Consider the following 21,661-nt stretch of genomic DNA (forward strand, 5'->3'; position numbering starts at 1 on the left):
AATAACTTCATATTTAGTATAGTTGAAGAAATATTGTTTTTGTTATCTCGGCTGGCTTCCATTACAGCAAATTTAAAACAGGACGCGGACATAAAACCGCCTTTTTAAAATGAACCAATTTGTGTAAAGGCAAAGACTCACAAAGAAGGGCATAACTCAGCGAAAATTAAAATATCTTTTCCAGCTGATTTTCGAACGTGAGGCGTATTGTGAATTTGGCAATAGATTTTTATGTTGATATCAACGCAGTTCACTATCACGGTTCCATTGCTCTATTCTTTCTACAGCACGAGTCGTTAAGCTCAGCGCCGCAGTCAAGGTGAAATTTAGCTTCCTTACGTCAAATAATAAGTTTTCTCAACAAACATGCTGTTGTTATGTAAATGGTTAAACACGGAAGTAATGTAACTCGGGGACAAAGTTGAGGTCAGTTAACACGCAGCGTTCAAAATGGGCGACAAACTACATAATATTGTGCGGGCACTGTGGGTTTACCTGGTTTGCTGCCACCAAGGTAAGATTTACGTGCAATACAAGGACTGGATACGTCAGCTGTGCTTGAAACAAACCATGGCCATGGCCACTACTTCAAAATCTGAGATCCGCCTTTTAATCAAAATTACTAAGTTGGTGCGCGGAACGCCCTTGTTTATGTCCCGTTCACTCCGTGCTGCCACCCGTTTAACAGGGAATTTGTCCCATCCACGACCACTACGATGGTCTGTGGCGGGGTTTTTAGTTAAAACAGATTTTAACAAAGGATGAAACAATTCACAACAGGTTACTAATACTAGTTGTTACACTTGAGACCTGTTTTACTAAAGAAAGTTGGTGTTAAATTTATGTTAAATTTAGATTCGACTCTTTCAGTTTACTTTTACCGAAGATGAACAAAAGACGCTCCCAGGAGGGGAGACCCTTCCCAAGGCAACGCAATTCAATGACCTGAAATATTGGGCTTGTTTTGTCAAATAAAAAAGCAGCTGTTTTTCAGACAATTGACCTAATCTTTAACACTAGTATCAGTATTTGCCCGAATTATTCTTTTGTAATATCGACCCTTGGTTTTCTAGTAATCATCGGATTTTCCACATCCCCACAGTATGAAGTTAGGCCCTAGCCTATCAAACGTAAACCACATTTATTTCGTTGCATTTCTTATGAATAGTAAAAGGGGGTCCGATCATTTGCACTTAATCAAACCTGATCCACCTTTCGCTAGTCCATTTCCTTTAATCCGAGGTTACGTTTACTTAGATTTATGTCGAATGTAAACAATTTTTGATTGTTCGGGCTATTGTCATGCACCTATTTTGTCCAGGTTTTAAAAAATTATTTCACTTGCAGTACTTTCTTTTGACGTCACAAAATCTGGACAGACATATGTTCAAGCAGGATCACAAACTACGTTGACATGTCAGTGGACACCACCAGCTGGGCTTGTACTTCTCAGAGTAAAGTGGAGACAAGGCTCTACAGTAATAGTAACTGCCATAATACCTAGCTATACACCACTGTATCATGACACCAGTATAAAAGACCGCGTGGCACTGGCCACTCTCACCTCCACAAGTACCAGTACATCAATAACATTAACAGGATTACAGTGTCCAGGTGATATTGCAGAGTATTCATGTGAGGTGCTTACAACTTCAATAGTAGACGATATTGGAACAGCGAGTTTCAACGTCAGTCTCTTTGGTAAGTGGAATAATAAAGACGTTTTCATGTAGTTCTTTCGCATAAAATAATGTTCTACACACATACAAGATAGGCTGTTTAGTTACTTATATATTTGGATAATTATATATTTATGTCTTATTTCGAAAATTAGATATCAAGTTTTAATGAATGTAGTTACGGTATATTGAATGATTGACGCCTTTTTCGTGAAAACTGAATGAATAATTAAAAGAAGTCATTTTAGTTCATCTCATTCTCAAATTTGCAAGATTTGTGCGACGATTATTACTTTTCTAGATTTCCTGGGATATAATATCACAATCACATCCTCACCAAGTCAGATACAAGCAGATCAGAAGGCCTTCCTGACTTGTACAGCCAGTAATATTGGGCGACCACCAGGCATCATGAAGTGGTACAAAGCCGACCAAGAAATCACCACTGGATTTACTCAGCAGACAAATATCAATAGTGATGGTTGTACCTATAATGGAGTTAGTATTCTGAATATTACACCAACATCCCTGGATGATGAAGTTATGTTTAACTGTGCTGTTGAACCAAACTCTACAGTGATTGGAGACTCCTCAAAGCAAGGAAGGTATACACTGGATGTACGATGTAAGTATTTCATGTCTTTAAATTTATGTAAAAAGTGTCACCGGATAAAAGGTGCCAATTTTATTAATAACCATTAAGTTTTAAATCGCATTTAATTAGTTCATTGATGTTACCCAGATAGACTTTGACAGAAGAAATTTGTATTACACAATGTTTTTCATATCTTTAATCTTTGAGTTGAGAAACAAGAATAATGTTATTTTTCATTGTTTGTAGCATATTCCATGCCTCTGTATAAATAGTTTCAGTGATAGTGTACATGTTATGCTATGTTATGTGGTAAAACATAAAGTCATTTTCATTTGAATGTTTAATTATCTGGAATATTTTGTTCATTATATCTCAGACCCAGTGCCAGAGGTGCCAACGGTGACATCATCCACTGGTACATGGACAGTTGAGCAGGGGGCAACTTTTACTCTCAACTGTCAGGCAAGCGGCAATCCAAGTCCAAGCTTTGTGTGGACCAGTCCAGATAATACCAACTCTACTGGCTCTCAGCTTGTGCTGACACTGTCCACTACTGGAAATTATTTGTATACTTGCTTTGCCACCAACAGTTTGACGACAACACCATTGTCAGCAGGTGTCACAGTGACAGTACAGGGTAGGTGTTATATCAAAATTCAAATCATGGAAAAGTTGGTAACGCTGTATGAAATATCTCCAGGTTTTTTATTGGTATTTGTGTTTAAGAAGGGGTTACTTGATAAACAGAGTTCCAAGGGACCCGTAGTGCTGCTTTCTCCATCTGTTGCATTGAGAGATAAAACACAAAGCAGAGCAAAGATAAGCATTGTTACCAGACATCCATGCAAGGTCTTCCCTGTCACCAAGGTGCTCATACCTTTATCACACCATGAAATGTTCCACAACTAAAAAAAACGTGAAACGAGTGAAATCCATGGTCCCTATATAAGCCTAGAAATTTAGAAATCAGAATACGGTTTGAGCATGGTAACAATTGTCTAAACCGTTTCGGGCAGAACATACCATTTTTATTAAGGGAAAAGTGCTGAAATTTCCTTTCCTTTTTAAAGTGCAAATGTGATAATTTAGTGACTAACATGACTTAGTCAAAAATGGAAGTCGTTTGTTTTATTTAACTTACAGCCAATTGATCCAATTTCTTGTTGTCCTATGCTTGATAGAGAAAACTACCACAACATCAACAACAATATCAACGACACCAGTAGCAGTAGCATCGTCAACAACTGACACACTTACAGGAGGCGAGGTTCTACATAGCACAGGTAATTGGCGGGGCTGAATGGAAATATGTTTAAGCTTTGACCCCAAATATAGTGGATTAAATATTTTAAAACGTATTTGGAGTACATAGATGCAAAATGTTCTTTTCGTTGTGTTGTTCAATTTGATGTTGTTTTGCGTCAATGTGCCTTTTTATTTCAAAATTTTGTATCTCTAAGGCGTGTTGACTGGTGCAGTTGTGGCAGCAGTGGTGATAACATTTGGAGTCGCGGTTGCTTTATTTGTCCTGTATCATGTAAGTAGAAAAAAGTACAGTTATATTTTTTATTCTACTTTAGTTTTCTGGTAAGAAAATACATGAGTTCTTTCATGATGGTGCAAAAGTTATTAAGATTTATTTACACGATCTTTTAAAATGTATTCAAGATACATAACTGAAGCAAGAGTTTTTCAGACTTGTGTGTACATTTTGTTATGCAATGGATGTATCATTAACATTTTTCGTTTGTAGAGGAGCATGGTGCATAGATTTCGGAATGATAGACAATTTGGCGACACGCTTGAAGTGGATGTTATGGAAAGCAACAATGAATACGTCGTGCTAGAAGAAAACCATATATAAGTAAGCTAATAATACCAACCAGGTAGTAGATAAAAAGTTTTGTTTAGTTTAAAAACAGTATCTCACTCTGTATTGCATATCCAAAAGGTTGCATTCGATTTACTCACTGTCCAATTGTTGGATTTCTGACTATTTGGGTTTTATGTCATTTGGTAGAAAGTTGCCATGAACCACCTTCCGTCTTGCAAAAATATGTCATTTTTTGTCCACACGTTTATTTCAGCCGGATCACGCTTACGCAGCACTTCAAGGAAGGATGACGTCATTCAATACTCCACCAAGAAAAATAACTAGGAGAAGTGCGAAGGACAGTAAACGAACGCGACATCCACATCATCACTGCTGGACCAAAGTACGTCAATTCCTCGGCCGGACAACGAACGCACAGAATTAGAAAGAAAACTAATGTGTCAGATTTCAAAACGCTGCTGTTAACACCTGACATAAAAACGGGTCCCAATCTGTCCAAACCACCAAGCTAACAATTCAACGAAAAGATAGACAACTATCACACGCCAGTATTTTGACAGTGATTTTCTCGAAAACTGGAACTTTTTATATAAGCTGAAACGCTAAAAGTAGTCCAGGGCTCGTATCGACCGAGCGCAAGCGTCTCGATTCCATAACTCGCCCTTACTCGCACCATATAATACATCGTAGCCTCTATGCGATATTGCTATTCGCAACATTTAAGACATTTTATTCATGAATTTGAAAATTTTACATTAAAGAAACCCTGGCTTTTTTACTTTTGATTACTGTTTATTACAATTTAGTCTAGTTCTGATTTATATAAAATACATCTTCATCATTTTTATCTATAAACTTCCTTTGTATTTATGTTGTACAGTCTATTGAACATTTTATGGATTTTAGACTCGAAACAAATATACGATGAAATATTAACTTGCGATGCTTTCGAGTTACGGGGCCCTGATCCAACGACTGTTCAATCAAAATGACTTTGAAGGCTACCTGTTCGTAATTTGTGTGAGAAAGAAATTGTATTTTTTAACTAAGTATATGGTCAAACAGCTGTAGGTACATGTATTACCATGCATTCACCTGCAAGTGCATAAACACTCGCTTTCGCTTTTAGGTTATTTATTTCATGATACCATTAAGTTTATATAAAGCAAAGAGAGTCCCGACTGCTCTACACAGTGAAATATACACGGCCCCCGTAGCCTTTGTGATTTTGTCAAGCTAAAACTTTTAACAAAATTTTAAAATCGAAAGCTCGTAGCCCGTCTCATTATCGAAGATGGCACCTTGCAGTGATCGTGACAATGGTTGAAATAGTTGTTGGTCTCTTTCCCTTCCATCTTTGCTGTTTTGGGTCATAACAATGGTCAAAATGCTTGAATTTCAGTGTAATACACTTGCATGAATTTGAAGTTGTGCATTTCCTTATTCTGGTCACATGGATGAACAAAAATCGCAGGGGGCTGCACTGACAATGTATCGATCGCACGACAGGCTTACGGCAGCTGCATTGAGACCGACAACGTTCCGTACGATTACTTTTTAACCGAAAAATGATTTTTCCTACTCGACCTACACGACAAGCTTTTCTTGTTATCTCTAGGTAGAATCTCAGTCGAATCAACGATCCAAAAAAAAAAAAAAAAAAAAAACTAGCAAAAATAAAACCTTTTCTATCTGTCAGATGTGTTTACTCGATCTAAAATAATGTCCTTATCTTTGGTGAGGACATTTCTTGTATTTCCTGATAATGTAGTCTGCTTTTCACAATAAATGTTTTTAATCCTTTGGGCAAAAAGTTGAAGGAATTTATTAGCTTCGCAATTAATATGTATTTCTTTGCAGATGTTTCCCTGTGCTTTTAAGGGTTTTAAAAAGTTCAGCAGTGACAATGATGAAGGATGAGCACATCATGTTGGAGAAATGCAAATTACTATGTTTCCCAACCAATTAACAACATTTATCTGTAAAGTTTATTTTCGTGCTGTCAGTGGAAGCAGAACTCGTTTAAAAAAAGACAAGATCACAGAAATTATCGCAATTTTCGCCATTCAAGCGATCCTACGCACTTTTGCACGCCCCGTTTTTCTGATAGTACTGAGTTCGACTAATCATAAAATTAAGCATGGATCAAAACTTGGTTCTGAACTACAAGCTGGTGCCAGTAAGGTGTACTCTGCCATATTTTTAATCGTGTATAATTTTGCTCTCGTTGTCTTAAAACAGAAAATGAGGTTGTTTCATTTATACTAAATTTAAACGCCTAATACGTTGACCCTTCACGATTACACTGTCATAAATTTTCTAACCAATAACCGATAAGCGCAGTATGGTACATGTATTACACCTCCTTCTGTCAACCCCATTCTAAGTTATCTTTTCTTGTGATATACAGCTAACGGTTTCACACGGGAGTACGTGTCAGTGGCGAGGACAGTTGACACGCAGCGTTTAAGATGGGCGACAGACTACATTATCTTGTGCTGGCACTGTGTGCTTACGTGATTTGTTGCCACCAAGGTAAGATTTACATCTAATATGTTGGGTATTTACGTAATATTAACAATCCGGTCTCTCTCTCTCTCTCTCTCTCTCTCTCAGAGTCCCCCCAAGGTCATCGCATGTATAGTCAGGAGTTTATTTTTAGGGGTGGTATAGGGACAGGGAGGTCTTACCCCCCCTCCCCCATAAAAATGAAAAATTATCGAGGACAGACTGTATTATTTTATACAGATTTCAAACTACAAAACAAATTCTCTTACAGTGCTTTCTAGTACGGTTAAAAAATCTCTACAGACTTATGTTCAAGCAGGATCACAAACCACGTTGACATATCAATGGACACCACCAGCTGGGGTTGATCTTCTTAGAATAAACTGGAAACAAGGTTCTACAGTGATAGCAACTGCCACAACACCTAACTTTACACCACAATATCCTGACACAAATGTAAAGGACCGTGTAACACTGGGCAGTCTTACCTCCTCCAGTACCAGAACATCAATTACATTAACAAGATTACAGTGTCCAGGTGATATAGCTGAGTATACCTGTGAGGTGGTTACTTCTGCACTGCATGACAGCACTGGAACAGCAAGTTTCAACGTTAATCTATTTGGTAAGTGCCATATAGAATAATAAAACTGCGTATTTACTTTGACCAGGACCAGAAAGATTAAGATCATTTTGATTGACATATGCATTTCATTAAGATGAACTAAAAGATAATTTTATACAAAAGTCGACCAGATGTCACCACAAAGTTTCAAGTAGTATAACTTAGAGAAATGCCAAAAGTCATCGTATTACCCGAGAAAAGAAATGGATTTTCTGCTTGCTTGCTGAGCTGTATGTAAATGGGGCAGATAAGTAAGACAAATTATAGGTCGGTCAAATTTACGACCAAAAAATTTAAAGAGGTGTCAATTTAAAGCTATTTTATGGCTTATCGATTGATTAATTCGGTTTATATCTTGGCATGTCGACTTTATTTGATTTGTATAAGAAACTAGTGGGAGTGGTTTATATATAGTGTACTGACTTGGATTCCATCGATGTTCGGTTCATATTTTACCTCTGTATCTGTATCTGTTCGTTTGTAATAATTACATCTTTAACATTAATAGTCTCTAAAACTCGCTGTAGAGTTCCTTGGAAACGACATCACAATCACATCCTCACCAAGTCAGCTGAAAGCAGGACAGCATGCCTCCCTGACTTGTACAGCCAGTAATATTGGGCGACCGCCAGGCATCATGAAGTGGTACAAAGGCTATCAAGAAATCACCACTGGATTTACTCAGCAGACAAGTATCAATAGTGATGGTTGTACCTATAATGGAGTTAGTAGTCTGAGTATTACACCGACATACCTGGATAATGGAGTTATGTATACATGTGTTGTTGAACCAAACTCTGCAGTGAGTGGAGACTCCCCAAAGCAAGGAAGGTTTACACTGGATGTACAATGTAAGGATTTTATCATAGGTTAGAATTTGTGTTATATATATATATATATATATATATATATATATATATATATATATATATCGTGATTCTGTGAACAGTTTCGGTTATGGTATACTTTTGTGATTAAGGGAAAAGAAGTGAAAGTTCTAAAAAAAAAAAAAAAAAAAAAAAAAACGGTTCCTTTTCATAAAAATCTCAGGGATCTCTTCTCTCATAATGACCTACTGACTAAAATGAATTTGTCAAGAATGAAAGTCGTGTGGGTTATTAGACGTAAATACACAGTGTATGGAGCCATTTTATCTTGCTGACCGTTCCTTTTACAGAGAAAACTACCACGGCAACATCAACATCCACGACAACAGTCACGACACCTGACGGTATAAAGTATGATTCAGCTAGTCAAATCCTAATTTCAAGAGGGAAATATTAGTATGATTTTTTACAGCATTTTATAGCCTCGTTACCATATGATAAAATGTTGATCTTAATAAGGGATGTAATCTTAGACAAGTATTTTTTTAACAATGGACAGAAATTATGAAATGCTTTAAAAGAATGCATTTAAATTTTCAGTATTTTTCTCAACTTGTAAAATACATAAATGCACACCACAGGGGCTCCTGCTCCTGTGTTGCCCCCGTTGTAAAAGGCTTTTTTTTTTCAAATAAATGTATTACTATTATTATTATATCTGGCAACCTTAATCCTCAACTTAACAGATATTTTTTTAAGATGGGACGTGTCATACAGTTAAAGTTACCCAAGGGGTTGAAATCACGCAATTTAGATGAACTCTCTCGTTGTTAGGTATGGTAAAGGCATTTGATTAAGTTTGGCATTAAGGCCTAAAGCAAACTATGTTGTTGTTTAAATTAGCGTATGTGAAAAGGTTTGAAATGTAATATTATTTATACAGGAGGCTAAACAAATAAATGACATGCATGGTATAATTATCATGTTATTCTTTATTTCTCTTTCACTAATTTAACTTTATTTCAACTTCATAGCTAGATTGCTTCCATTGTCCAGCCTTTTGAAAAGTCGCAGAGTGGCACTATTATATTTTTGACGTGACAGTATGTTTATATCTGCATTATCTAACTGGAAAAGGGAAAACTCCTAACAAACTTATTATTCTAAGAAGTACACAAAGAAATGTACAGAATCTATAATATGTGCCACTGAGTATCACTTACAGATGATAAAAAATGCTGCCTTTTTCAATTTTCTCAAACCAATTGACTTATTATCATAAAGCGAATTAAATAATTACATATCACAATCATAAGTTGAAGTACATAAATATTATAGCTCTGAAAAACAGCATGAACAAAAATGCTGGATGTTGACAGAAATGGTCCTAAGTACAGTATATCATGGTAAAAGATTACTTTCCATGGAAAGGTTTGCATCTGAGCCGACAATTATACCATTATTATTAATCCAAGAGCATAAAACGCACAGCAAAATTTCAAGAACTTCAGCTCAATCTCATTACATGCTGCTGTAAAATAAATAGATATATAAATGAAAAAATTATTACAATAAATTTTCCATTCAATAATCATGCATGGGGTATGATGCTCCATGTGTTACAGCTTAAAAATCCTAAAATGTTAATAATTCCATTTAATTATTTGAGATATGATCTCAATTCATTTTGTGCTCATTACAAAGTTCTTTTTACAGATCTGCAGACATTTTTTGTAAGAAAATAATACTAAATTAAAAATACCAACATTTGGGGGGCAGAAAAATATTTCAGACTACAGAAATAAATTTGCTTTCACCAAGAATGTTTCAGGAGTAGCAAATAACATCTGTTTAGTAACCAGGCAGTATGATGGTGAACAAGATATCAAACTTGAAAATATAGCTTGGTTAACAATACCCCTGGATGGAAAATGACATCATCATTATTTACACTTCCCTTTACTTTTTGTCCTGGACTTGGTGCGATCCAAAGCTTTTACCCCCTTCTTCAAACTGTGACATCTTTTCTTAAAAGCAGAATCATTTTTATGTTTAGAAGTACTGTTGGAACTTCTTTTTGTTGGATTAGATTTTTTCACAGAGGAATTGTGAGATGTCTTTTGATGAAGTGGACCAGATTTCTTTGTAGAAAGGCTGCCAGCTGTGTGACTGTCAGATTTATCAGCTCTCTCTAAACCACGGGACTTCTTGCTAAAACTGTTCTCTGTTTTCTTGTCACTAGTGGTGTCAGCTTCACTGCTGAGGTCAGAGATCTTCCTGAATGGCTCACTTTTAAACAAGTTCCGTCCACACACCTTAAAAATATGTCAACTTATATTAATAAATAATAATCATAATCATAATAATAATACCACAGATTGAGATAAATGCCCATAAATAACATACCTATAAACTAGGAAATACTACCAAAAGAGAATTAACATCTTTTCAAAATTTTTCTTTGAATTATCCTAATTGTAATAAACTTGTACCACATTTGTGATAATTATACATCACTCAATTATAATAAATTCTCATGAACTCTTACACATATGCCTGCTTTCAAACACATACTATTACTAAGGGGCAGATCCAGGATTACTTGAAGAGGGAGTCTGCAGATGCAAAGCACCTTCCCCTGGCATGGGGTTTAGGGCCCTGAAGGGCGAACAGTGCTATTTGGTATGGTTAAGAACTATGATTCAGCTAGTTAAAATTCTAATTTCAAGAGGGCCATTGGTGTGATTTTTTTTAGAAATCGAAGGGAGGGGGGGTCAGGACCCCCCTGACCTCTCCCCCTTTAACCTGCTACTGTTACCTTCTGGTAGTGGGACTGGGCATCACTCTGCCGGTAAAAGAAGGCATTGCAGTAGTCCACGGGGCACATGTAGTTCCTGCAATGATCCTTAGTCTTTGGGTCCTTCTTGCTCAAGATGTCCCGGGCTGCAATGTCTTTAGTGTCTGGGTGATCTTTAAGAATGTGGAGCTTCACATCTAGAAAATGGGAGCATTTGAAAAATATGTCACAAGTGAATGAGAATATGAAAGTATACAATGCAAGTAAATAAACAAATGTATTATAAATCTTTTAGAAATTATTTTTTAATATCTAATGTTTTTCTGAGAATAAACATTTTTCTAAGTATCATAAATGTACCATCCAACTTTTGGTTGCAAATAAAAATTATTATTAAATAAGCAAAAAATAAAAATCCTGGAAATTGCAGCAATTCACCAGTGATCACCAATGGTCAAAAGCAGATAATTATGACCTATAAACTCATCTTCACATCAACAAAGAGAGAGGCAAATCCAACTCTTCAATAAGCAATGACAAATGGACTAGTTGAGCTTCTTTTGACAAAATGTCCAGATTACAAAAAGAGTTCAGTTTCATTCTCATCCTTGAACATACTTTAAATACATGTATATCAAAATGGACTCTGGGGTAGCGCTAGCAACTTTTTTCGCTTAGCCAAATCACCACTTTTTGTCATTTTGTTATCCAAATGGTGTTAATTTGACTAAAATGAGCCAAATCAAGCCCTTTTTGTTTAGCCAATTTAAGTCAGTTTTAGCATTTGGCTAAATTGGCGGGTGTTAGCGTTACCCTAGGGACCTTATTTCATTCTTATTCTCACCACGTAAGTTCTCAGCCTGGAATGCAGGAGACCCTGGGCATTTCATACACTCCCACAAGTGTTTACTGGTATCTACGTGCTTTTCTCTGGGGACTTTCCTCTCCTGGTATATAGGCACTGATGAACCATTTTGCCCGTCTGATGCTTCAGTCTCAGCAACCCCTAGCTTTGTCTCTTCTGGCTTCTTTATTTCTTTTGTGTTTGACTTGGAAGAGTGGGAAGCAACAGTCTTTGGAGTTTTGTTGTCAGCTTGAGGTAGTGTAGAGGTACTTGTAGTACCAAGTTTGTGATGTCTACTATTGACAAAGGATTTTGACCTACTCTTATCGAAGAGATGTTTTTTGGGTTTTCTTTTCTTCAATGGGGAAGGTACATAAGTTTCGTCATCCAATGAATCAGAGTCGGAGAAATCTGAGGGTGGATTATTTTGGATAGAGCCATCCTTACTCCAATTCGAGGCATCATCACTGTCTGCGCCATCCTGGTTTTCTTCACAGTCCATATGTTCTTTAACCATGAGACTTTCTTCACCTGCCTCTGACTCACACGTAAGCCTTTTTGTTTGTTTTACAGGCAGTTCTTCATCTCTTCCAGGCGAATGAGTTCTTTTCAGTACTCTTTCATTTGAACCGCTAGACTCCCCACTTTGAGGCATGATCTTTTGGGTTTGTTCCATATTAAACACAGTGCCAAATTTTTCCAAATTTTCACAAGATTTCATATGGCATGCCAATTTGTCTGCTGCCCCCTTCTTTCCTAAGACACGGAAAAAACATTCCTTTCCTGGGCAAAACCTGAGAAGAACAGCATCCCTTGCCTTAAGAGAGAACCACCCAAAGATTGTACTGGATGATGAATGGCTCTGGGCAGTATGCGACTTGATTCCTTGAACACTAGTGAATTCTTCCTTACAAAACACACAGCGCACTTTGAAAGGGTAATAGTGTGTTACAAGCCTTCCCATGGGTGATCTGCCTTCTACATAAGTCAACAGGCTCTCTGCAGTGTCTTCCCAACTGTCCACAGTGTGAAGTTCTCCCGCTACAGGTCTTGCAGGAACTGATTTCTCCCCCCTGGGGTCAGCTGGTGGACCACCATTCACCAAACTCCCAGAAGACACCTGTGTAGCCTCTGGTGTATTTGGAGAGGAACTCTGTACATCTGCACCACCTTTATAAAGGGTATTCCAATCTGTTCTACTGCTACCAGACTCACACTTGTGTGTTATCAATGGCTCCTGCTTAAGAGATACAGATGTGGAGTCGTTTGAACTGTCGTCATTTGAAATCACTTCAACCTCTTCAACGCCAAGTGAGGAGTAAGAACTAATCCTTTGTGATGAAGCCACTGTCATAGTCATGGCTGTCAAGTCCAATTTTTCCAACAGGACAACAGGATTTAGGTTTATGTTCCTTCTTGCCACATCACCTGCTGATTTTTTCGTTGTGCTGGTTCCCATTTCTATTGATTGTTCTTCATCAAGGGGATTTAGGATGTTCTCCTCCTGTTCTGTTGTGCCTGTTTCTATGCCAGTATCCTGTATACTTTCTGGTGTTTGTGTTTCCTTTTGGCCTGCGACCATGGGCTCCAATGAAACTTCTGGGATGGCAGCAGTGGCATTATAATCCACTGGTTCTGTCTTTACTTTAACAGCAACTGGCTCTACATCCTCAATGCCATTGTCAGGCTCAACTGGTTCAGTTTTCCCTTCCTCATTTCCTTGAACTCTTTCTGCAGCATCTGCATCAGGATCTCCTGGTTCACTTTTAACTTTCACCAAATCTGTTTCCATTTGCTCCGTCTTGGTCCTAGTTGCTGGACATACGATATTTGTGGTGGTAGCAGCAGCAAGACCAGCATGTCCGTGTACCTCAGAGGCATGGTAGTGCAACATGATCCTCAGCGAAAACCTCTTGTTACACCGTGGACATGTAAAAGGCTGGTGTTTTGAGCGGACGTGCTCCTCCATCTCCCGCAGCACTCTGGTCTGATAGGGACAAAAGTTACACCAGAACATCCCTTGAGAGGTAGACATAAGAAACAGCTTTACCTTTGATGAGGGCTTGGATGATACCGATTGCCCCAGCTGTCCCGCAGTGCCCTTGGAACCCTGAGGATCAAAGCTTTTGCCAGTTGGCAATTCACTCTCTTGGTTATCCCTACACTGGGCACCTGACGTTTTATGTGACATAGAAATACCAGTCTGAGGGTTTGTGCTTGCTGGCATGGAAATTCCTAAGTTTGTGCTACCTGACATCAGTGTGCAGGAATTTGTGCTAGCAGGTGCTTCACTTGGTTGTTTCCTCATACTCTGCCTTGGCAAAGTCTGGGTCTGCACACTTCTCACTGGTTGTGAAGAATTCAAACTGGAGGTCTGCATCTGCACTGCTGGTACTGGTGCAGTGGACTGTGTAGGTTTGGGCTTTATCGGCACTGGTAGTACTGTCGTAGCAGATTGTGCAGGCTTAGGCTGAATTTGCACTGGTTGTACTGGTGGAGCAGATTGTGAAGGCTTAGGCTGAATTTGCATTGGTTGTACTGGCGCAGGAGTTTGTGTTTGCTTAGGCTGAATCGGCCCTGGCTGTACTTGTGTAACAGATTGCGTCTGCTTAGGCTGAATTTGTAGTGGTGCAGCAGACTGTGTAGGCTTAGGCTGAATTTGTACTGGTCGCACTGGTGCAACAAATTTTGAAGGGTTTGACTGCACATGGGGAGTCTGCATTGGAAAATTTGTCTTGTAAGTATTAGACTGAACCTGCCCTGCAGGGAGTGGGGCAGTGACCTGCATGGGAGAGTTCACAGAAAGGGGAAGCACTGGCACAGCTGACACTGGAGCAGTCAAATTCCAAGAGCCAGGATACATCTGGATGGGATAATTGGAAGAGCTTGGTTGCATTTGTACAGTTTCATTAGGCAGTGCTGAGCTCGTAGAATTCTGCTGCACTTGCCCCAAGCTGTCTGGCACCACTAAGTTCATAGGGTTCTGGGAAGTACTGAAGGATTGCAGGGGCATGCTGGGATTCCCTGCTGCTGGCAAATATTGCAATGGCACCATCACATAATCTGGAACCTGTGGAAAAAAACTAATTATTCAGAATTTTTTAATGCAGGGCTTCCTCACCATTTTTTTTTTTTTTTTTGTCCACTGTCCCCTTTGGGCCAGTGAGGTCTGGTAAATATGACAAGGGTTACTTGGTGCATTAGATTTAACTTGTCTTATTTGAGCCAGTAACCCATGTGATTCACTGTCCCATTCAACAATACAGTTTCTGACATGAAGCCAACTTTAAATTTCAAGTAAAAATAAACCTAAATCTTCTGAATTACCACCTTCAAAATTGCTTAAAATGTGTTTTGTTGCAGGTAGTGGTGGGAGATTAATAATTTAGGTTGTTTGAAAATATTGATCAGTTACAATATGTCACTTCATAACATCTATAACTAATGAAATAACAATCACAACAAACAGTAAAGTCAATGTTACACAATCTCCCCACTTTATAAACATTTTTGCATCTCTGGGTCCATTTCCAAAAAATTAATGTACTCGGTACACTGTTCCAGCTCTGTGGGGACACTTGCTTAGGCAGGTTGGGTAACTCAGGGATGCTAGTGGGGTCCGGAAAGAAAACCTGAACTTTTTTTTGGCAAAGACCGGGGGGGGGGGTACAAATTGATTATGAAACAATTACTATATTTCAAATTTTATTTAATAAATATATTGCAATATATGTCATCACAACTTCATGGTAATTTTCAACAGTTGTTTCCAAGGATAATCTTGACATTGACAAGATGGAAGTGCCATCAGTACATAAACACCTACCACCCATAGTAGACAGTAATGATCCCTCACGTAAGCTTGATAATCACCAGCATGATAATGATAGTCACTAAATGTTAATCCCTTTCATTTATCATTTTCAAAGATTGGTAATGGCTAATATCGTCTGTTCCCCTCTCCGCGAAATCCATTTAGTTTGGTTTAGTTCAAAATTCCGCGCACACGGTGTCAAAACTTTCCACATGGGTGCCGACATTAAAGCCTACATTTCCAACCAATCAAGCGCCATAAATAAATCACGTGCTACGGTTGTGACTAGATATTGTGTTGAAACGCAGCTCTGTCGCAATGGTTGAAATGCGACGTTCCTCTTACGCATCGTTCGTCCAGTCCGCGACCACGTTAAAAACGAGAATTCCGGAACAAAATATAGTACCAGAAAATTTTATAACTGGACGCAAAAAACCGGAATTCCGGTAAAAACCGGAAGACTAGCATCCCTGGTAACTAGATAGTGTGCCCTCAGTTTCCGCAAGCTTTTTCACGAATGCACACTAAAGTTTATCACCCCAAACTGCTCATTCAGTTAATCAGATTGCATTCAGCAAGAGTCCCCACAGAGGTGGATCCATCTACATACTAGTAGTGCGATAGATTCACTGAGGGGCTGCTTTTTTTTACTTATATATATATATATATATATATGAAAAACTAGATTCAAAATTTCTTTGAAATAAGAAATAATTTTCAAGACAAACCTGATAACTCATCACTGGTATGTTCTGTGCAAGTACTTCTTGCATCACTCCATTATTATACTCTGGAAAAATAAAACATGAGAGTTTTAGAAAGGAAAAAAAAAGCCTTCCTCCCCACCCACCCCCAAAAAAATACCGCTCATGAATTTTGTTAGTTGCAACAGCTGTAATCAACCTTGAGTTGGTTTTCAATCTTCAACATCTCTCAGCCAATCATGACACAGCATTTTTTCACATCCTGTCCTTTACGCCATTTTTTTCTTGGAGAGACTGAATAAGTACAATGGTCAGGGCAGACATGAAGAGCATTTTTTATTTAAAAATAGATAAAAATATATTATGGAGGTCGTGAACTTTTGTATTAATATTTAGATCAAACATGTTGAATATTTATTACAGACTTGATACCTTAGCACATAATCCCATGTGAACTTGTGCTACTAATATGTGTAACTTTAGGAAGCCCCAGCACTGTGATTAGCCCAAGAAGGACCCAATCAATGAATTGCTGACTGACATATAATTGATAAACTAATGTGTAAAATCTGGGGGTGGGGGTGGGGGTTGGTAAGTAACTGACCATTCTCTGAAGCACATAGTCTTTTAAAATAGTGAACCCATGTTTGCATTGTTGAATTTATAGCATGAAGAAGTTACATTCTTCTCTGTGAGCATAGTCTAGGGCATTGAACCTAGGTTATCTCTTTATCTATATCTATACAAGATCAGGGTAAAGAGGATAAGGGGATCGACCTCGACAGTGTGTGTGTGTGTGTGTGTGTTTGGACTATGTGTGTGTGTGTGTTTGTAAGCCGTTATTCTTACAACATGTGAATATTTTAAAGAAATAGTACAGCTAAAGAGGTAATTGACTTGGTAGAGAGGGGGAATAAACCCCCTGACCCCCCCTGTCCCATTTGCCTCTGTTTTGTATTAAGTACTACTATAGAAAGATATTCAAAAGTTTTATAAACAATCTGTGCATTTGCTGAAAAGCTTTCCCCTGTGCTATCTCCATACTCAGCAAGTAGGCTCAGCATGTAGATCAATTCTGGTAAATGATCATGAATTACTCTTATATGAAACAATATATCCAAATACAATTTGTGTAATCATGGTGGTTATTTATATCATAATTAAATATGTGTATCTATTAATTGGTGTATTGTTATATAGTTAGTTGTTCTGCCATTTGTTCCTTGAGTGTGTAGGTGTGTATCAATGAAATGCTATGTAATACCATATGGACTATCAACACTGCACAGAGTAAAGTCCCCACATAAGCTGGCCGTTATTTACAGTGCGGACATTATGTAATAGGCCGTGCTGGCGCCCCTCTAGTAGCCTACAAACATGAACGTGCTATATAAACATCTACAGCCTCAGTGGGCACCTAGATCCACTAAAGACATACCCCACTGAGGACAGTAGCATTTTGGGTACTACTGCAGTAACTTAAAGTACATTAAGCTGGCTCTGCGTGTTTAAAAACAGCCTTTCACACGGTACTCACTGTAGCAGTAAAGAGAGTAGATCAGAGTACGGGGAGTAGGCTAGTGCCACGAGAGAGAGAGAGAGAGAGAGAGAGAGAGAATGGGGGAAAGTGAGATAATATAATTACCTAATCATTTACAAATGTCTGCTACATAACTTTCAAAGTTGCTTTCTGCCTGCACCGCCGTTTGTTTTATTTGCTCTGCCTTGCTCTGCTTCGTTAGGGCACTCGCCAGTGAGGGGTGCGCACGCAGGTCAAAAACTTCAAGTGACTTCCGTCGTTGTGGTCACTCCTTTTAAAAGACCGGTGTGACGTGACAGAGAGTCCCCCATGACAGAGAATTCGGTCCCCGTTTTCTCGTTAAGATAAGCCTCGCACTAGGTTTTTACCCACCTTTATCAGGCTAGATCTTACCTCAAGTTACCTGTATAATTAAATGGAGGGTGCCGTGGACTGTCTGTTACACGGGCCCTCGATCAGTTTCGTCATAGCGGCAAAGCTTTTGCTCTCTGATAGGTGTCTTACATAATAGGCCCTACATTAGCACTGTGCAAATTAAAATGAATGGTGCAATACAATGCCTGCTTTATTATTTTATAGTGGATGGCGAGAAAGAAAACAAGCTCTCGCATATCTTTGGCCCAATGCCAGTGTTACAAAAACAAACGAATCCACAACCACAGCTCAAGAGCTAGATGAGTCACGTCTGACCAGAATTTTTTTCTCGTCAAGGATAGAGTCAGGATAGCCTACTGTAAGCGCTTACCAAAAACTCATTATTATAACTACCGTACACAGGCCCTACATTTATTTGGATAACAGATAAATCTTCAGTGTTCAGCAACTGAATAATTAAATTTACTCATGGCATCTTGCGGGTGACGGCATAATTATTGACCATAATTGCGCTTTTGGGGGAGCCTACAAATGGAAAAATCGGTTTCTCCAATTTCTTCTTTACCTTGGCACACACAAACACCGTTTCAACGCCAATTTGATGACACCATTTAGTAGTAAAAATATTGTAATTTTGAGCTGCAAATAGGGGGTGGTTCAGAAGCAAAAAAGGATGCTTATTTTTAAAGCAGCCAGCAAAAAGTATAAGACGTGGGCTGATATTTTTAGCTACCCCATGATATGTCTTTGTTTATAAAAGTTGGATATATGATGACCTTCACTTGTAATAGGCCTACATATTGGTAATAGGCCTATATGAATAGTAGGCCTATTGTAGGCCTACGCGTGTGTACCAAAGCCAGCCATGCAATAAATTGATTTTGTTATTACTGTCGTGTTTTAAATAATATTCTTCCAAGCGGAGATGGAACCCATTCTGATGAAACAGCCCGGGAGCCACCGGTCTGCCGCTAGGTGGCTTTTAACCAAACCGGAAGTTCTAGAATTTGAATTGCGTGCATTTTTTTTGAGATTTATAGGGTGTCAGAAACGGTAGAATATCTCGACTACTAAGGGTATGAGAGTTTTGTTATGTATACTGTCATCTTTAGAAATAAATTTCAAATGATATGAGATGTTCCTCGAGTTGATCTAAACCCTACTTAGTGTTCAAAAGTGAATTTGAAATCGAAGTTTTACCAAAGCTGTCACGGGAGTTCAACTTTACCTCTAATGCTTGCATTCTTAGAGAACAGGTTCCAACTTCAAATTATCAGTAAGTTGTGGCAAATTTATTCAGCTTTCTGTCAATATAAGCATGTAAGGAACTTTACCGTTATCCAGGAATGGCACAAATCAATCCACACCCGTGTACGTAAAAAAAAATCGTACTTGCAACAACCGTAAGCCAGCCTCGTTTTGACTTAGTACATTCTTGTTGTAATCTAACCTCGTTTTGAATTCCCCACCCGCACAATATTGTCTATATAGAGAAGAGAAGCTTTCACAGGAAGAATGGAGGGAATGAAAATATAAACATTTCATTTTTTTTTTGTAAATGAGCATTTATCTATTACATGAGGCCACCCGCTGCCAGTTTATTTTTATTGAAAGACTAATAAAAACATAACAAACAAGACTTTTTTTATCAATTGAATTTGCTTTTTTTTTTTTTTACATATGAACAACTATATAACATTTAAAACATAATATCATCAACAAAAATATCAATATTGTGACAGCCAACAGGGATTAAAGCTGATGCAAATATACATGTATATTTGTGGCAAAAATTATTTTTTACTTTAGCAACACATTGATATGGCAATTTTTTTTACACTTCTTGATCATAACATACAGTTATAGCCACAGGACGCACTACTCCTTTTAAAAATAGGATCAATATAAACAATTTTTATAATTTTATAAATTTACCTGGGATCAGCAATTTATTTCACTGATACCAGTTAGTCCTGTACCAGTCTATATTTTTATTTGAATTTATTTTTGTATGTGTCATAGTGGTGATTTCACAGCCATACTTCATTTAAAAACTTCCACATTAAATGATATTACATGAATCTGTTAATGTATTTTATTCATTAGAAAGAACTGTAACCAAGTTTTAAAAGAATGTTTGCAGTTTTAAAAGGATTAAATAACTTTATTTATGGCTTCATGATAGGTGCTTGAGCTTCTGTCATAATTGCCAAGGAATGGCAAAATGATTAATCCTGGTCCCTTTCATGTTCTTCAAGCCTAGAAAAATATTACATTAAAACATTAAAAAGATTTAAAAAGTAACATTCAAAAACACTTTTCTAACTGCATAGATCATTACACACACACACAACAACAACAACAACAACAACAACAACAACACACTAAAATCAGTATAAGTAATAAACCACAATCTTGATAATAGGGAAGCTGGTATCAATCGAATTATCTAAAATAGTAATCTAAATGTGTATCAATATTGATCAATGAGCTCATCATCAAGAGCTGAGCAGTGGCAAACATGCAAAACTTCAAATCAATTAAATTCCCATTTAAATGAAGCTCTGAAGTCTACAAACTACAGTGTTCACAACTATAATACACTAATTATTGTACTGGTATACAATATTTATAAATTAAAACAAAGGAGGAATTTTGTTAATATAATGTTCTTTTTTTCATGAAACATTTTCCCTCACATACTTATAACCCATGTGTTTGTGGGAGATTTTAAACAAAAATAAACTGTTCCTTCTAACAAAAATTTGCCTATGATATGGCTATCACAATTTGAAACCATATACACAATGTTTTAGCACTTATGATGCACAGTATGCACGTATGTATTGCAAATGGTCAACAAATGGGGGTAAAAAATGTAATAAAACTTATTTTGACTAACAAGTTTTCCCCCATATTGATATCGTACATTTGTACCCTGCCAAAGGAGCAAACATGTTAAAAGTCAAATTTTGTTATTCGTATTTTTGAAAAGATGCTGCAGCTTGTGGTTGGTTTTCAGTTTTGTATCACCCCATTCTCATAGATTAGATCGACCTACATTGGATCGACCTAACTCCCTGGGGGTTCACGCTAAATAGCTGTCAGCCGGGCGGACACGAAAGTTAATTACCCCTTAAAGCTTGTAGTAGGCGGGGACGGACACTTAAGGGGGATTATCTGACAGTAATCTAGTGAGACTCCCCGCGGTGATAGATCGATCTAAAAGTTGTGAGAACAGAGCCTATCTTTCACAACTATAATTTTCAAGCATGTGTGGCCCCACACTCACCCCATGCACACACATGCAGGGCAGATAACACTGCTTTTCACTAAATACTAAATAACTGATAAATATTCTTTATCAGTTTATACACTCCTTTTTCATGGAAATTTCAAAATATCACATTTTTTTTTCATCTTACTTAAATCAAAATGCAAAGAAATAGCATGAAAAGGAATATGCAGAATATCTAAAAAATGGCTTTCATATCCTCAAAAGTGACCTATCCCCCTCTC

General features: G+C 37.7%; 3 protein-coding genes across 3 annotated transcripts; 2 read left to right on the top strand and 1 right to left on the bottom strand.

Moving 5' to 3' along the window:
* The first annotated feature begins 420 nt into the window (after positions 1-420).
* LOC106177312 (uncharacterized) lies at positions 421-5,721 on the top strand. The gene is made up of 8 exons (XM_087018626.1): positions 421-514; positions 1,348-1,701; positions 1,981-2,304; positions 2,651-2,911; positions 3,456-3,557; positions 3,735-3,811; positions 4,028-4,138; positions 4,362-5,721. The coding sequence occupies exons 1-7, from the start codon at positions 451-453 to the stop codon at positions 4,136-4,138; spliced, it is 1,293 nt and encodes a 430-aa protein (XP_086874752.1). The 5' UTR covers positions 421-450; the 3' UTR covers positions 4,362-5,721.
* A 746-nt stretch (positions 5,722-6,467) lies between these two features.
* LOC106177313 (uncharacterized) lies at positions 6,468-8,783 on the top strand. Its single transcript, XM_013560054.2, has 4 exons — positions 6,468-6,643; positions 6,888-7,241; positions 7,769-8,092; positions 8,419-8,783. Coding segments are annotated over exons 1-4 (744 nt in total). The 5' UTR covers positions 6,468-6,579; the 3' UTR covers positions 8,421-8,783.
* A 257-nt stretch (positions 8,784-9,040) lies between these two features.
* LOC106177319 (uncharacterized) lies at positions 9,041-18,119 on the bottom strand. Its single transcript, XM_087017187.1, has 5 exons — positions 17,873-18,119; positions 16,252-16,313; positions 11,710-14,779; positions 10,887-11,062; positions 9,041-10,383 (listed from the first exon to the last, which is right to left on the bottom strand). The coding sequence occupies exons 2-5, from the start codon at positions 16,294-16,296 to the stop codon at positions 10,012-10,014; spliced, it is 3,663 nt and encodes a 1,220-aa protein (XP_086873313.1). The 5' UTR covers positions 16,297-16,313; positions 17,873-18,119; the 3' UTR covers positions 9,041-10,011.
* Between the last annotated feature and the right edge of the window lie 3,542 nt (positions 18,120-21,661).

The sequence above is a fragment of the Lingula anatina genome, chromosome 7, assembly GCF_051362555.1.
Source record: "Lingula anatina isolate TDL-2025a chromosome 7, LinAna3.0, whole genome shotgun sequence".
Taxonomy (NCBI): domain Eukaryota; kingdom Metazoa; phylum Brachiopoda; class Lingulata; order Lingulida; family Lingulidae; genus Lingula; species Lingula anatina.

Excerpts from the sequence above, each read along its gene's own strand:
- LOC106177312 (XM_087018626.1), top strand. The coding sequence starts at position 451 with ATGGGCGACAAACTACATAATATTGTGCGGGCACTGTGGGTTTACCTG. Across the intron at positions 515-1,347 it reads CCTGGTTTGCTGCCACCAAG|TACTTTCTTTTGACGTCACA; the intron begins GTAAGATTTACG and ends TTTCACTTGCAG. Across the intron at positions 2,305-2,650 it reads GTATACACTGGATGTACGAT|ACCCAGTGCCAGAGGTGCCA; the intron begins GTAAGTATTTCA and ends ATTATATCTCAG.
- LOC106177313 (XM_013560054.2), top strand. The coding sequence starts at position 6,580 with ATGGGCGACAGACTACATTATCTTGTGCTGGCACTGTGTGCTTACGTG. Across the intron at positions 6,644-6,887 it reads CGTGATTTGTTGCCACCAAG|TGCTTTCTAGTACGGTTAAA; the intron begins GTAAGATTTACA and ends ATTCTCTTACAG. Across the intron at positions 7,242-7,768 it reads TTTCAACGTTAATCTATTTG|AGTTCCTTGGAAACGACATC; the intron begins GTAAGTGCCATA and ends AACTCGCTGTAG.
- LOC106177319 (XM_087017187.1), bottom strand. The coding sequence starts at position 16,296 with ATGCAAGAAGTACTTGCACAGAACATACCAGTGATGAGTTATCAG. Across the intron at positions 14,780-16,251 it reads TACCAGTGATGAGTTATCAG|GTTCCAGATTATGTGATGGT; the intron begins GTTTGTCTTGAA and ends TTTTTTCCACAG. Across the intron at positions 11,063-11,709 it reads CCAGGCTGAGAACTTACGTG|ATGTGAAGCTCCACATTCTT; the intron begins GTGAGAATAAGA and ends CCCATTTTCTAG.